The 17,303-nt window shown below is 27.2% G+C and overlaps 1 protein-coding gene across 1 annotated transcript; it reads left to right on the forward strand.

Annotated features, from left to right (window-relative positions):
* Positions 1-292: 292 nt before the first annotated feature.
* LOC108809516 (pollen-specific protein-like At4g18596) lies at positions 293-1,809 on the forward strand. Its single transcript, XM_018581654.2, has 2 exons — positions 293-545; positions 1,258-1,809. Exons 1-2 carry the CDS (start codon positions 368-370, stop codon positions 1,602-1,604), a joined length of 525 nt encoding a protein of 174 aa, XP_018437156.1. The 5' UTR covers positions 293-367; the 3' UTR covers positions 1,605-1,809.
* Positions 1,810-17,303: the final 15,494 nt, after the last annotated feature.

Raw genomic sequence — 17,303 nt, forward strand, 5'->3', positions numbered from 1 at the left:
AGCTTTCACGAGGTTCTGATTCCGATTCCGATTTCGAACCGGGAAGCGGACGTCTGATGAAGCTTCCATGCAACCTTCTTTCTACCAAAACAAAGAGAAAATGGGTGGTAAAAACAAATTTAGAAACCAATGCTATTATTAATTAAGTTTTCATAAACTAAACATTCTTATATTTAAAACCTGTGAAATTAACTAATTTTAAATTAGGAAACCAACGATTAACCTTTTACTTTTAGTCTAAAAATAACAATGGGTTTCTAATATAAAACAAACTCGGTACTCCACGAAAATAGTTGTCTTCTTCTCAAACATATCTAAACTTATCGTTTGAAACTAAAAAAGAAGAGACCACCAAACAAAAACAAAAATGGCGTCCAAAACCATCTTCTTCTCTTTCTTAGTCGTCTCCGCCGTGTGTTTGTCCACTCTCGCCGGTTTTGTCGCCGCCGATGCTGACGATTTTGACCTTTTCCAGATTCAGGGATCTGTTTACTGTGACACCTGCCGTGTCCAATTCGTTACCCGTCTCAGCAAATTCCTCGAAGGTAAATTAAATTTAAAAATACAAATAAATTATGAATATGTGAATATGTGTATTTAAGCCTCTAATTCAAAAAACATCAAATATACGTTTGATAAACGAAATGGTTTGAGACGACTATGTGTGTGCGCGCTCTATCTTGTATGTCATAAGAGAATGCATGCAACGTCTTAGAAGATCTATATTGGTTTCTGAATCCGAATTCTTCATGCGATTCACCAAATATTACTGGAGAAATCCGACCACAGTTACCAGTCAATCTTATATTATGTTCAAACAAGTAGTTAATTTTATTTTGTGCCCTTGGGATATTTCAACATACTATTTTGTATTTTATTATATTTAAGAACTTCTATTAAAACCGTTTAATAAGGGTGGTCTTCGGCTCCAAGTGAAAACAGGTGGTTCACTTTTGGCAATATTCTGGTTCAGTAGTTACATAAAAAAAAACCTGCTTCCCCAGATAGTCATGCACTGTTTCAATTCGAAGCTTTTGAACTAGTCTATATCTCTTTTGTTTTGTTTTATATTACTAAGACATGAAACCATTATAGCATTAACAATTCCAAACCATTCATGGTACTTAAATCAAGTGCATAGGCAAGTGAAACGTAACGGGACAGACAGGCATAGTAACTAAATTCACTTTCTCATACTTTGGACTAATTTATGCCTCCTTTTTTGTTTTGTTTAAACGTGTTTTCGTGTTTGTGAAGGTGCGAAAGTAAAGTTGGAGTGCAGGAGCAGAACAAACGGAACCCTAACGTTGACTAAAGAAGCCATTACCGACAAATCAGGAAGCTACAAGATTGAAGTAACCGGTGATCACGAAGAAGAACTTTGCGAGCTCGTGTTGGTCCAATCACCAGACAGTGGTTGCAGTGACGTAAGCAGAGACGCCTACTTACGTAACGCCGCTAAGATCAGTTTAACAGCGAATGACGGAATCGTCTCTCACGAGACACGTATCGTTAACCCTCTTGGTTTCATGGTTAAGACGCCATTAGCCGATTGTCCCGCTGCTTTCAAGGAGCTCGGTATTGTACCTGACGTCATCTTTTAAGCGAAGAAGAAGATATATTACGTCAGAGATATAAATTTCTACATGCTTAATCTTGAAGGGTTTTCCGTCAAATTTATCAATGATTTATTGTTATGAATTAATATCTACATCATTTATTGAGGTTAATTTCTCGCTTTTTGTTCTTGTTTAATTTGAATTGTGAGCCATACTTGCGTTGTTATACAATGATGAGGACATTATCATTTATTAGTACAAAAACAGCACTTTACTAGCCTGAGTGGGTATAATAATGGTTGTCTGAAACCTAATTAAGATTTGAATTACATTCTTAGCAAAAAAAAGAGAGTTGAATTGATACACAAAGGAAAGGATAAATTAACTAGATTCTTCTCTTTGTTAGCTTCCACAAATTATAATGGTTTTATTACGGTTGAAACAAATCCAGCTACTTGATGTTCGTCTGGTCACTATTAAAGGAATTTACATTTGTTTTATCCTCCAAAATTTAGTTGGTTAGTATATACTAGATTACTAGGTGTTTTGCCCGCACATGCGGGCATAAATTTCTTATAAATCTTTTAGTTTATGTCTTATTAATCTAAAACCAGCATAATAAATTATTATTTATGTTTTTAAATAGTTAAATCAAACATCAATATATTTATATATGTCAAATACTTTTAATCAAATATATACTTATTATTGTGTTAAGTTTTTTTAAAACACTCTTATCTTAGAGATAGTTTAGAAAATATATTTATATTTTTGGTTGACTAATATTTAATAATAAATTGTTTTGTATCTTAATTTTTTTTAACTTTTATAATAACAATATTGTTTTCAGATAGGCACAAAAAAGAATATATATAGAAGAATTATCTTTTTTTTTTTATAATCCTAAAATATTATTTTGTAATCAATTATTTAATATAGCATATAACATATAAACTTTATATCATTAAAATAAATTAGTGAATAGTTAGAAACTAATAATAAATTAATAACCTATCTAAAAGTCTAAAACCTAATAAAAATATGACAAATAAGAAAAGCTAATATAACATATAAATTAATATTAATAAAATAAAATTCGTTTTTATTTATATAGAATATTCATCAAGGCTATTATTTTAAATTAATGATTTAGTGACTCGGTTCAAAACAAATAATACATCAATGATAATTTAGCTTAAACTTATTTAGCTAAAATCATGGAGAACATGACAAGTAAGCAAAATCACTTCATAAATAATAGTATAGACTAGGTCATTTTCCCGTGCACATGCACGGATATAAATCTATATATAATAGCAAACCAGATTTTGGTGACATGTGATGTCATCAATTTTTTATAGGAAAAAAAAATTAAATCCAATGGTCACATTTGTTTAATTTTTATGATCTAATGAATATGAAGTTGTTTTACTCTAAGTGGTTTACGTCATCAAAATAACTGCCGTGCTTGACACCTTTTCCCAAATAGTCACCTTCCCAAACAACACGACCTGTAGAGCACCATTAACGTAGTGGTTAATGGAAGTGCTTATTATTTTTTTAATTAAAAAAGCAGGAAAGAGAAAGAGAAGAAGAAGAAACAAGAAGAAGAAGCGTTTGTTTAAACGGCGTGAAAGGTGGGTTGTTTCAACTGTTTGCGGACCCCACCGACGTGTGGCGGCCCGCGATTGGTTTCTTTTTTTTTTATTTCAGATAAAACAAAACTAAAAAGAAAAAAAAAAATAAGCAACCCAAGAGGGGTTGCTGGGTTGATGATGTTCTTAGAAGAAGCATCTCTTATCAACTTATATATCTATGTTTTTAACACCTAATCTGAAGAAATTCTATCTCTACCCCCAATCTAGAAAAATTAGAAATAACGCTTTTCGTAAGACAAAAATTATGTGGCAGTAATTTCAATTGCCATTGAAACTGATTTGGTTATTAATTTATTATCATCACTTACTTCTATCTCTAATTTCACTAGGTAGTTTTAGTGTTGGATTTGAAAAGTGGTAACAATGATTTTTCACTGTTCATCATAAACCCATATTTCTTTTCGAAAACCATTATCAGCGTCCTTTCCTTCGGAAATTTTTTGGAATTTTCATCATTCAATTTTCTACCAGGTACAACACATCTAATATATTTGTTGATGTTATTTTCTTTGCTCCTTTGAGAAAAGGGTTTGTCTGTCAGTAAATTATGACAGTAAATTTATGAGTTGATCAAACGTTGTATCGGAGAGTGTTATTCTGGTGATAATATCACCGTTTTTTCGATGGTGATGGTGTTTCCTGCAGATTCAGTTAGTTCGGTCTGTCGAAATCTCACCAAAGTGAACCGAAATTTTTTGGTTATTTCGGTATGGATTTTGGTTAGTTTGGATCGGTTAGTTTGGTTACGTGGATTCAGATTTTCGTTAGTTTGATTAGTTTGGTTCGGAATTTTGGATAAGACTGGTACTGTTTAAAAAAAACTAGAAAATAAAACTAACTGATTACCGAAAACTAATTTTTTTTTGTTACCAAAATCTCTGACCGAACATAACCGAAAAACCAATTTTTTGGTTTGTTTCGATTCGGTTCAGCAAGTTCGGTTTGACAAGTTCGGTTTGGTTAAAAATTCCAGCCCCTACTCAGCCTCTCCCTCCCTCCCCCACCCCCCCCCCCCCCCCCAAACAAGAATCATTATAATTGTTCAACTCTGAATTTACATTATTTTCAACTGCCTGATTGGAGATGTGCTAATAATTTATGAGATCGTATTTATTTAAAAAATTTCATAATAACCAAAAAGTATATGATTAATAACTAAAATTAAACAATGACAAAAAATAAGTAAAATTAAACATTCTAATCTATAAATTCGACATTTAAAATTAATATTACTTAAAATGTTAAAAAAATAATAAATATTACCAACAAAAATCTATGACAACTAAATCATTAATTCAAAAATATAAAGTAGAACACAATGAGTCCTAATCCTGGATCATATTTTTTGGTTGGATATAAATCTACTCTTATCGGGTTGAGTCTATTCAGAACCGGATCTATTCGATCAGTTTTTTTTGTTCTTTCGGGTAGAAAAATTTGTAGACTCGACTAGGTACTTGTAATTATCGGTCAGTTTCGGGTAAGGTATATTCGGGTGGTTGCAGTTTTAATATTCATGTCCGGGTAAAATACCCTAAGTTTATGTATGAAGCAAAAGTCAAAAACATATCTTACAAATTCATATATTATTTTAAGTGTCGATAACAATCTGAAATGGTACATGTAAAAATGACATATATTTATTATGAAGTCAAAAGTAAAAAACACATCTTACAAATTCATTTATTTTTAATTTGTATATGAATTTGTAATATCAAAATGTATTAAGTCAAAAATTTATTTACAAATTCATTTATTATTTAAATTTCACGCATATTTTTAAGTTATCAAAATGTATTATGTAACTATATTATTCTTTATGCATTGAAATTATGGAATTACAAATCTACTGAAATTATGGAATTTATAATTGAAACATCTATTAAAGGGACCTAATTCTAGCAAAAAATTATTTTAATTTAGTGAACAAATTTATAACAAATCATGTTCCTTTGAGACATTGCTTTAAAAAGTTTAGTTCATCTTTATTTCACGATTATGTATTCTATTATATATTAATTTAAATCTCAATTTCAGAGATTCATATAAATGAAAATGGTTATTTTGTATAAATTTTCATTTAAATCTATTTGTATAATTTTAGTTCAATTATATTTAAATTTTAGTGTTATTTCAGAATATGACTTTTATCAGGAGAATATCCAACTATAGCTTCCATTGAATGATAATGGATCCAGATCCTAAAACAACAAAGCTTTCGAATAAGCATGAGTAATCAAATGAAATAAAGCGGATCTATAAGACCCATACCTAGAGCTAACATCATATAACCCAGTTGAACATTGTAGCCGTAACATAACGGTCCTAAGGTAGCAAAATTCCTTGTCGGGTAAGTTCCGACCCGCACGAAAGGCGTAACGATCTGGGCACTGTCTCGGAGAGAGCTCGGTGAAATAGACATGTCTGTGAAGATGCGGACTACCTGCACCTACTCTTATTTTTACAGTTGATTTAGTTATTATCTGGGTATATTGGAGTGCATATATTTATCTGAATTTAATATAATACTTTTTATTTTAGATATATTAAATTATGACTAATTTTCTTATTTGCATTTGCGTTGGTTGTTGTCTTAGATGTGTAAATATATTTGAGGAATATTATGTATGACTTAAGATATATTGTGCTTAAAATGACATAAAATAAACTAATTAAAGTGTCTAATTCCAATTACATAAATTAATATAACATATATTAACGATAATATTCTACAGTCTTTTATAGGTTTCGAACTTAGATAATATTCCCCTTAGATAAAAAAACTTCTATTTTGCTCAAGGGTCGGTCCGATAGCAGGGTCAGAACCTGGATTCTTCTTGTGCAAGGGTCCGAAGCTGGAGGAAACTAGTGCCTGAATATTTTTCCCCAACAGGTTAGTTGGAGAAGAAGTTTTCTACCTTGGAGAGAGAGATCTGAACTGCATAAATAGAGAAGATCTTGAACTCCTTTTGTTTTCTTACTCTATTACTATTTTCATTAAGTTCTATTTAAGTGTTATTGAGACCATCTTGATCATGCTTCTTATGAATATGTCTGAGTAGTCCTACTGTTAGATTTAGGTTTATCAAAGGTTAATTTATGTATTGCTGATCATAATATGACTGTTAGGGTGTTTTAAATAGTTCTTTCATTCTAGTTGTGCTTAATGCTAAGTAAAAGATTGATCACCCTTGACCTAGACCTTAGGTTTAATTTGCGCAAGCGACAGCATGGTAAAATTGTCTGAAAATAAACTAGACTGATCTAATTAATTAGCTCAAACAAAAGTTGTCCTAGTTAATCTGAGAACCTATCAAACCTGCTCGGTAATGCTTACTGGAAGGAGAATCGATCGATACGACATTAGTTCATCGATCGATTATCTGAAAGGCATATCGATCTATTGTCATGAAGACACATCGATCGATGCTTTCTCCAGACAGAACATACTATAGTTGACTGTCTTGAGATCCAGCTATTAGACATCATATAGATTGTTCCTAAGAGTTTGATTTCGAGAACAACCATAATTAAAACACTTATAATCCTTAAAGCAACATACTTCTCATACCTAAGATTTACCTTAATCTAGCTATCTCCCTGAATTGATAACAAACTCATTACAACAAATCTGAACAATCGTCTTGTTCATCGATCGATTGTCTAAAAAGTATATCGATCAATTTTCTTGTCCGAGCCAGCACTCATTTAATTTACTGTTTAAAACTATCCAATCTAGCTTTATTTGAAAACTATAACATCTATTGTGTAATCCAAGAGTCTCTGTGGATTTGATCCCTAAGTACTAAAATTGAAACCTATTTTGATGAGAGTAAAGTTGCTCTAGGGTAATTTGAGCACGTATCACACTGTCATCTAGATAGTTAGCGGCTTGAGGATACATGCTCCTAAAATCATAAAATCATTATAGCATTTTCTAAACTCTATCTTTGTGTACATACCAGCAATTTTTCTAAACTTTCTGGTCACCCCTTTCTTGTTAACATTGCTGCATGCTCCGCTGACATTATTAGACAAGTGATAATTGCAATATCCATGGTTACACCTCGTGTAATTTCTTGATGATGCTTTGATTTTTATCAGTGCAAAAATACAAGCTGAGGATCATCTGGAATCAAAGTTTTTAATGTAGTCAAATACTACTCCCAGCTCGTATTTTTCTCACCATCGTTTACCGCAAAAGCAAAGGGATAATGATGATGATCTGGATCATGAGCATTGGCAATGAGAAGCAATCCTTTGTACACACCCTTCAGGTGAGTTCCATCCATTATTATCACTTTCCTCATCCCCTTAAACCCTTCGATGCAAGCTCCAAGTGCAAAGAACATATACTTAAACTGCTTCGTCTCATCCACTACCAATCGTGTGATGGTACCAGGATTCAACTTTTCTAAAAATGTACAAGTAAGATGGCAGTTTAGCAAAACTCTCCTCAGGGTTACCACGCAGATCACTGACAGCTTGGTGTTTCCCTCTCAAAGCCGTAGAATATGAAACTGTGACACCTAGTTTGTTCTTCGCCAAACTTATGAGAGTCCTTGGATCTGGAGTCTTGAATTGGCCTGAACAATCAGCTTGCACACACAAATGCAACCAAGCTTGGTGTGCCTCTTTTCCCCCTCTTGGTTACACTTCCTCCCCCCCCCCCCCCCGAGAACATGTATGTATCTTTCTATATGTTATGATAGTGAAAAAGCCGAGTTTTTCAGATTTGCAGCTCGTAAATACCATCTGCATCCAACCCCACGACATTTCAATACGTAGAGAACATGATTCGACTTCAATATATCAACCTCAAAACAATTCGAATGCACTCCTTTGTCCACTAAATCCCTCACTTCCTCCTTAGTCGCAAATTCTTGATGCAAAGTCATGTCAATACCATCATCCCACTCAGTATCGACAACTGTTTCTTTAAATGATGTAACAGCCTCCAAATCCTCCCTATCATCCATTTCATCACCCTCTTCATTGCTTTTCTCATGCTCATACCCATCTGATTGTGTTTGAGGAACAATTGCCAACTCCTCAACTCCAACCATACCATCATTAGCTCTGGCATCACTCAGAATTTTTTCATTCAAAGAAAACTGCTAGTTACTCTGATTTTCTGAGACGATTTTGGAAAGCTCCACATGCAAGACACTACACCAGTTTTTCTTATCTACCTCATTAAATATCCTAAAACATATTCATCATCCAAAATATAACAAGGCCTCTTAGTATCCACAACCAGAGGAAAGTAAATCAGTTGAAGGTTTGTCGCAGCTACATCAATATTCGTTTTCTTTTATATTCTATCAACCAAGTGAGAATAAGTAATCTCCTCATGTCTTCTTTTCATCACTAATGTAGAAATTTGTCGGTCTCCACCATGATCAAAATGTATCACCACAGCTCCACTACTATCCATAGTTTCTGAAAGGAGGATAAAACAACATTACCACTTTATAGTTATACCAGTTATACTAGTTCTACTGTCGCTAAAATGCTGGCTATACTAGTATTACCGGTTAGACTTGTTTACATGTAACAGTAATTATAAGTTATACTAGTAATACCAGTTACACTATGTTATTTTTTGTCACATGACTAGTGTAAGTTATACAAGTTTTACCCATACTCTTATTCAATGTTACTTAGAGTTATACCAAGTTTATTAGTTGTATGTTTCGTATGAACAATACCAGTAATACTAGTTCTTCCAGTTTTACTACTTTCACATTTTATAAGTTTTACGAGCGTAACCGGTTCTTAACGAATTTTGACTTAAAAGTTGTACCAGTTGTACCATATGCAAAATTGTACCAGTTGTACAAATTGTGGTTATAATTATAAACAGTAACTTTATTTAGTAATTACATAGATATCTTTTTTATTAGATTTTAAAAATAGTGTATCTTATTAAACAAAACATTATTACGAAACTAATATCTAGTTGGCGTATTATTTACGATTTGGGCCATAAGAATTTTAGATTTTTTTTAGATATTCATTAAATATAATACTGTCTAACTGATTTTTAGTAAATTAATTAAAAATATAATATATGTTTGAATTATTAAAAATATTTTCTTTTTTAAAACACGTATCAAATCTAATTTTAGTTAATTACGGTCAAGTATGTCATATTTTAATTGATAAAAAGAGACATAATTGGTCTCTTACATCCACATCATTTTTTGGATGTTTGAATTAAAGTCGTGATGTTATCTACATAATATCAGTAAATTAAGAGATATTACCATACATAATATATATTTCGAATACTTAGATATACATTAGTCTAGTTTGAATTATTAGCTATGTGATGGCAAATACTTTATTTAGTCAATATAACCCTATAATTGTAGAATATATTGAAAAATTAGTTCATTTTATGGGTTTGACCCCTTTGTTTATTATAAAATCTTTAACAGTTTCATAATTATTTTATTTTTATCCAATTATATTTTGTTTCTACAGCCGTCATTGTCTTATTATAGATATATAAGTAAAAAAAATTAAGATAAATTTATTTAATTTCAATAAAAATATTTTTCAGAATACAAAAATTGCATCTTTAAACTATTTTTATCCATGTATTTGTAGAAGCTTGCAAAATTGGTATAGCCAATAATTTTGACAGAGAACAAAATATAGCCAGCAATAAAAGATAAGAAGCCACTATTCTTTTTATTTTTGGTGTATATTCTCATTATACCACATGAAAAATGTGCTTTAAGAATAAACTAAGTTTTTAGATTATTTATCTCAAAGAAAGTTAATAATTTTGAATATAAATTGTACATCATCTGTTTTAAGATTATAAATTTGTGGGTTAAAATTATAAACTGTAACTTTATTTAGTAATTACTTTGATAACTTTTCATTAGATTTCAAAATAGTGTATCTTATTAAACAAAACATTATTAATATCTACTTGGCGTATTATTTACGATTTGGGCCATTTCAATTTTAGATTTTTTAGATATTCATTAACTATAATACGGTCTAACTGATTTTTAGAAATTAATAAAAAATAAAAAAATATATATATATATATATATATATATATATATATATATATAATTTTATGTAAATATAAATTTCCTTTTAATTTCTAAACAAATCCAATAAGATTTTTTTTTATATTTTTAAATAATACTTATCACCAAAAGATTTTTTAAAGAAGTAAATAACAACATATATCTGTACTCCAATGGTGAAGGCAATGAAAGTTTTAAAAGGTCAATTGACCCTTATCAGTTTTTAAATTTAGTTTAATATATCCCTATAGATTTAGTATAAATTGAAAAATTTACCCTTTGTTTATTGTAAAATCTTTAACAGTTTTATACTGTCATGACTTTGATCCCATGAATTTTGTTTCTACCCCTGCCACTATCTTATTATACAGATATAGCAGTGATAATTTATTCAGGTTATCAAATAAGTATATATTACACATTTAATCAAATGAATTACAGAAATTTTATTAAAATTTAATAATAAAGTGGATTAACATAATTAAAACTAAAAATTAAATAATATCTAACATAACTTTTATATATAATATAAATAAAATAATTCTATTATATAGTTTTCAATTACACTAAAATAAAAAGTTAAAAACACAATTTATAAAAAAAAACATATTGACTTTGTAAGTAATAGTTTGTTAAAAATATTTTCTTTTAAAACGCGAATCAAAATCTAATTTTACTTAATTACCATCAGGTATGTCATATTTTAATTGATAAACTAGAGATGTAAACAGTTTCTAACATCCACATCACTTTTTGGATGATTGAAATTAACATTTTGATGTTAACTACATAACATCATTAAATTGAAAGATGTTACCATGCCTAATATAAACTTCATATACTTAGATATACATTAGCAAAATTTGCATGATTAGCTATGTGATGACAAATACTTTATTTCGTCAACAATCATTTTTCCTTTTAATATAACCGTATAACCGTAAAATATATTGAAAAATTAGTTCATTTTATGGGTTTGACCCTTTGTTTATTATAAAATATTTTAACAGTTTCATACTTATTTGATTTTTATCCAATTATTTTTTGTTTCTACCGCCGTCACTATCTTATTATGTAGATATATAAGTATGCAAAATTGAAAAAGAAATATTTAAACTCAATAAAAATTTCTATCAGAATAGAAAATTGCATCTTTAAAATATTTTTATCCATATATTTGTAGAAGCTTGGAAAATTGGTCTATCGAATAATTTTTACAGAGACAACAAAGTATATTCAACAATCAAAGATAACAAGCCACTATTTTTGATTTTGGTATCTCCTCTCACTATACCACATGAAAATGTGATTTAACAATAAACTGAGTTTTTATATTATTTATCTAAAAGAAAGTTAATAATTTTGAATATAAATTATAAATCATCTGTTTTTAGTTTATAAACTTTGTGGGTTAAAATTATAAACAGTAAATTTATTTAGTAATTACTTTGATAACTTTTTATTAGCTTTTAAAATAGTGTATCTTATTAAAAAAAAACATTATTAATATCTACTTGGCGTATTATTTAAGATTTGGGCCATTAAAAGTTTATATTTTTTAGATATTCATTAAATATAATACAGTCTAACTGATTTTTAGTAATTAATTAAAATAAAATATATATTATATATATTAAATTGATGTATATATCAATTTCTTGTTAATTTCAAAAAAAAAAATCCTACAAGATTTTCTTTCTGTATGCTAAAAAATAATACTTATAACAAAAGATATTTTTTAAAGAAGTAAATAACAACATATATCTGTACTCCAATGGTGAAGGCAATGAAAGTTTTAAAAGGTCAATTGACCCTTATCAGTTTCTAAATTTAGATTAATATATCCCTATAGCATTTAGTATATATGAAAATTTTGTATATTTCCAAGGGCTTGACCCTTTAGTTTATTGTAAAATCTTTAACAGTTTTATACAGTAATGACTGATCCCATTGAATTTTGTTTCTACCTCTTTTACTATCTTATTATATAGATATATCAGTAATAATTTTATTCAATTTTATTCAGTTTATCAAATAAGTATATATTACACAATTAATCAAATTAATCAAATTTTTAAAATCTAATAATAAAATTAATTAAAATAATTAAAAGGGAAAAATAAATAATATCTAACATTAATTTTATATATAATATAAATAAAATAATTTAATTATATAGTTTTAAGTACACTAAAATAAAAACGTTAAAACAGAATTATAAAAAACATATTGACACTGTAAATAAGAGTTTGTTAAAATATTTTCTTTTTAAAACCCGTATCAAAATCTAATTTTAGTTAATTACGATCAAGTATGTCATATTTTAATTGATAAACAAGAGACGTAAATGGTCTCTTACATCCACATCATTTTTTGATGTTTGAATTAAAGTTGTGATGTTATCTACATAGCATCAGTAAATTAAGGAATGTTACCATACATAACATATATTTCGAATACTTAGATATACATTAGTCTAGTTTGCATTATTAGCTATGTGATGGCAAATACTTTATTAAGTCAACTAATATTTTTCTTTTTAATATAATCCTATAACTGTAGAATATATTGAAAAATTAGTTCATTTTATGGGTTTGACCCCTATGTTTATAAGAGTTTTTTAAAAAATATTTTCTTTTTAAAACGCGGATGAAAATCTATTTTTAGATGAAAACCCTTTAACAATAAAATATAATTTTAGTTAATAACCGTCATGTATGTCATATTTTAATTGATAAATCGGAGATGTAAACAGTCTCTAACATCCAGATCGCTTTTTGGATGATTGAAATAAACGTCATGATATTAAGTATATAACATCATTAAATTGAAGGATGTTACCATGCATAATATAAACTCCGTGTAGCTAGATATATATTAGTTTAGTTTTCATAGTTAGACATATGATGCCAAATACTTTATGTAATCAGCAATAATTTTTTCATTTAATAAACCCTATAGCTGTAGAATATATTGAAAAAAATAGTTCATTTTAAAGTTTTGATCCTTTGTTTATTATACAATCTTTAACAATTTCATATTTTATTATAAAATCTTTAACTGTTTCGTACGTATTTGGCTTTTATCTCATTATATTTTGTTTCTACCTTCGGCACTGTCTTATTATATAGATATATAAGTAAAAGAAAATTGAAATAATTTTCTTTAATCTCAATAAAAATTTGTTTCGGAATACAAAAATTGCATTTTTAAAATATTTTTATCCATATATTTGTAGAAGCTTGGAAAATTGGTATAGCCAATAATTTTGACGGAGACAACAAAATGTAGCCAACAATCAAAGATAACAAGCCACTATTTTTGATTCTTGGTGTCTCTTCTCATTATACCACGTGAAAAATGTGCTTTAACAATAAACTGAGTCTTTATATTATTTATCTAAAAGAAAGTTTATAATTTTGAATATAAATTATATATCATATGTTTTTAGTTTATTAACTTTGTGGGTTAAAATTATAATAAGTAACTTTGTGGGATAAATTTTTATTAGATATAAAAATAGTGTAACTTATTAAACAAAACATTATTACGATACTAATATCTAGTTGGCGTATAATTTACGATCTGGGCCATAAGAATTTTAGTTTTTTATAGATATTCATTATCTACAATACTGTCTAACTGATTTTTAGTAAATTAATTAAAAATAGAATATATATTCTTTATATTCATTTTATGTAAATATCAATTTCCTTTTAATTTTTAAACAAGTGCTATAAGATGTTTTTTATATTTAAATAATAATATTTATAACCGAAAGAGATTTTTAAAGAAGTAAATAACAACACATATCTTTACTCCAATGGTGAAGGCAATGAAAGTTTTAAAAGATCAATTGACCCTTATCAGTTTTTAAATTTACTTTAATATATCCTTATAGCTTTAGTATGTATTGCAAAATTTGTATACTTTAAAGGGCTTGACCCTTTTGTTTATTGTAAAATCTTTAACAGTTTTATACTGTAATGCTTTTGACCCCATTGAATTTTGTTTCTACCTCTGCCACTATCTTATTACATAGATATATCAGTAATACCCTTATTCAATTTACTGAGTTTATAAAAAGTATATATTACATAATTAATCAGAAAAGTTACAGAAATTTTATTTAAATTAAATAATAATATAAATTAAAATTATTAAAGGAAAAAAATAATATCCAACATAACCTTTATATTTAATATAAATAAATAAGTTAATTATATAGTTTTCAAATACACTAAATAAAAAGTTAAAACACAACTTATCAAAAAATTCAAAACATATTGACTTTGTAAATAAGAGTTTGTTAAAAATATTTTATTTAGTTAATTACCGTCAGGTATGTCATATATTAATTGATAAACTAGAGATGTAAACGGTCTCTAGCATCCACATCACTTTTTGGATGATTGAAATTAACTTCATGATGGTTACTACATAACATCATTAAATTGAAGGATGTTACCATGCATAATATAAACTTCGTGTAGCTAGATATATATTAGTTTAGTTTTCATGGTTAGAAATCTGATGCCAAATACTTTATATAATCAGCAATAATTTTTTCATTTAATATAACCCTATAACTGTAAAATATATTTAAAAAATAGTTTATTTTAAAGGTTTGACCCTTTGTTTATTATACAATCTTTATAAATTTCATATTTTTTATAAAATCTTTAACTGTTTCGTATTTATTTGGCTTTTATCTCATTATATTTTGTTTCTACCTCCCGTACTGTCTTATTATATAGATATATAAGTAAAAGAAAATTAAAATATTTTTATTTAATCTCAATAAAAATTTGTTTCGGAATACAAAAATTGCATCTTTAAAATATTTTTATCCACACATTTGAAGAAGCTTGGAAAATTGGTATAGCCAATAATTTTTACGGAGACAACAAAATATAGCCAACAATCAAAAATAACAAGCCATTATTTTTGATTCTTGGTGTCTCTTCTCATTATACCACATGAAAAATGTGCTTTAACAATAACTGATTTTTTATATTATTTATCTAAAAGAAAGTTTATAATTCTGAATATAAATTATATATCATATGTTTTTAGTTTATTAACTTTGTTTGTTAAAATTATAATAAGTAACTTTATTTAGTAATTACTTAGATAAATTTTTATTAGATATAAAAAATAGTTTATCTTATTAAACAAAACATTATTACGAAACTAATATCTAGTTGGCCTATTATTTACGATCTGGGCCCTAAGAATTTTAGTTTTTTAAAGATATTCATTAACTATAATACTGTCTAACTGATTTTTAGTAAATTAATTAAAAATATAATATATATTCTTTGTATTCATTTTATGTAAATATCAATTTCCTTTTAATTTTTAAACAAGTGCTATAAGATGTTTTTCTATATTTAAAAAATAATATTTATAACCAAAGAGATTTTTAAAAGAAGTAAATAACAACATATATCTTTACTCCAATGGTGAAGGCAATGAAAGTTTTAAAAGGTCAATTGACCCTTATCAGTTTTTAAATTTACTTTAATATATCCTTATAGCTTTAGTACGTATTGAAAAATTTGTTTATTTTCAAGGGCTTGACCCTTTTGTTTATTGTAAAATCTTTAACAGTTTTATGCATTAATGCTTTTGATCCCATTGAATTTTGTTTCTACCTCTGCCACTATCTTATTACATAGATATATCAGTAATAATCGTTTTTAAATTTACTGAGTTTATAAAATAAGTATATAATACACAATTAATCAGACAAATTACAGAAATTTTATTAAAATTAAATAATAATATGGACTAAAATAATTATAAGAAAAAATAAATAATAGCTAACATAACCTTTATATTTAATATAAATAAAATAATTTAATTATATAGTTTTCAAATACACTAAAATAAAATAGTTAAAACACAACTTGTCAAAAAAATTCAAAACATATTAACTTTGTAAATAAGAGTTTGTTAAAAATATTTTATTTAGTTAATTACCGTCAGGTATGTCATATATTAATTGATAAACTAGAGATGTAAACGGTCTCTAGGATCCACATCACTTTTTGGATGATTGAAATTAACTTCATGATGGTTACTACATAACATCATTAAATTGAAGGATGTTACCATGCATAATATAAACTTCGTGTAGCTAGATATATATTAGTTTAGTTTTCATGGTTAGACATGTGATGCCAAATACTTTATATAATCAGCAATAATTATTTCATTTAATATAACCCTCTAACTATAGAATATATTGAAAAATTGTTTATTATAAAGGTTTGACCCTTTGTTTATTATACAATCTTTAAAAATTTCATATTTGTTTATAAAATCTTTAACTGTTTCGTACTTATTTGGTTTTTATCTCATTATATTTGTTTCTACCTCCCGTATTGTCTTATTATATAGATATATAAGTAAAAGAAAATTGAAAATGATTTTATTTAATCTCAATAAAAATTTGTTTCGGAATACAAAAATTGCATCTTTAAAATATTTTTATCCATATATTTGAAGAAGCTTGGAAAATTGGTATAGCCAATAATTTTGATGGAGACAACAAAATATAGCCACCCAATCAAAGATAACAAGCCACTATTTTTGATTCTTGGTGTCTCTTCTCATTATACCACGTGAAAAATGTGCTTTAACAATAAACTGAGTCTTTATATTATTTATCTAAAAGAAAGTTTATAATTTTGAATATAAATTATACATCATATATTTTTAGTTTATTAACTTTGTGGGTTAAAATTATAATAAGTAACTTTATATATTAATTACTTAGATAACTTTTTATTAGATATAAAAAATGGTGTATTTTATTAAAAAAAAATTATTATGAAACTAATATCTAGTTGGCCTATTATTTACGATCTGGGCCATAAGAATTTTAGTTTTTTATAGATATTCATTACCTATAATACTGTCTAACTGATTTTTAGTAAATTAATTAAAAATATATAAATATATATATATATATATTCTTTATATTCATTTTACGTAAATATCAATTTCCTTTTAATTTTTAAACAAGT

This window comes from Raphanus sativus, chromosome 6, assembly GCF_000801105.2.
Source record: "Raphanus sativus cultivar WK10039 chromosome 6, ASM80110v3, whole genome shotgun sequence".
NCBI classification, from domain to species: Eukaryota; Viridiplantae; Streptophyta; class Magnoliopsida; order Brassicales; family Brassicaceae; genus Raphanus; species Raphanus sativus.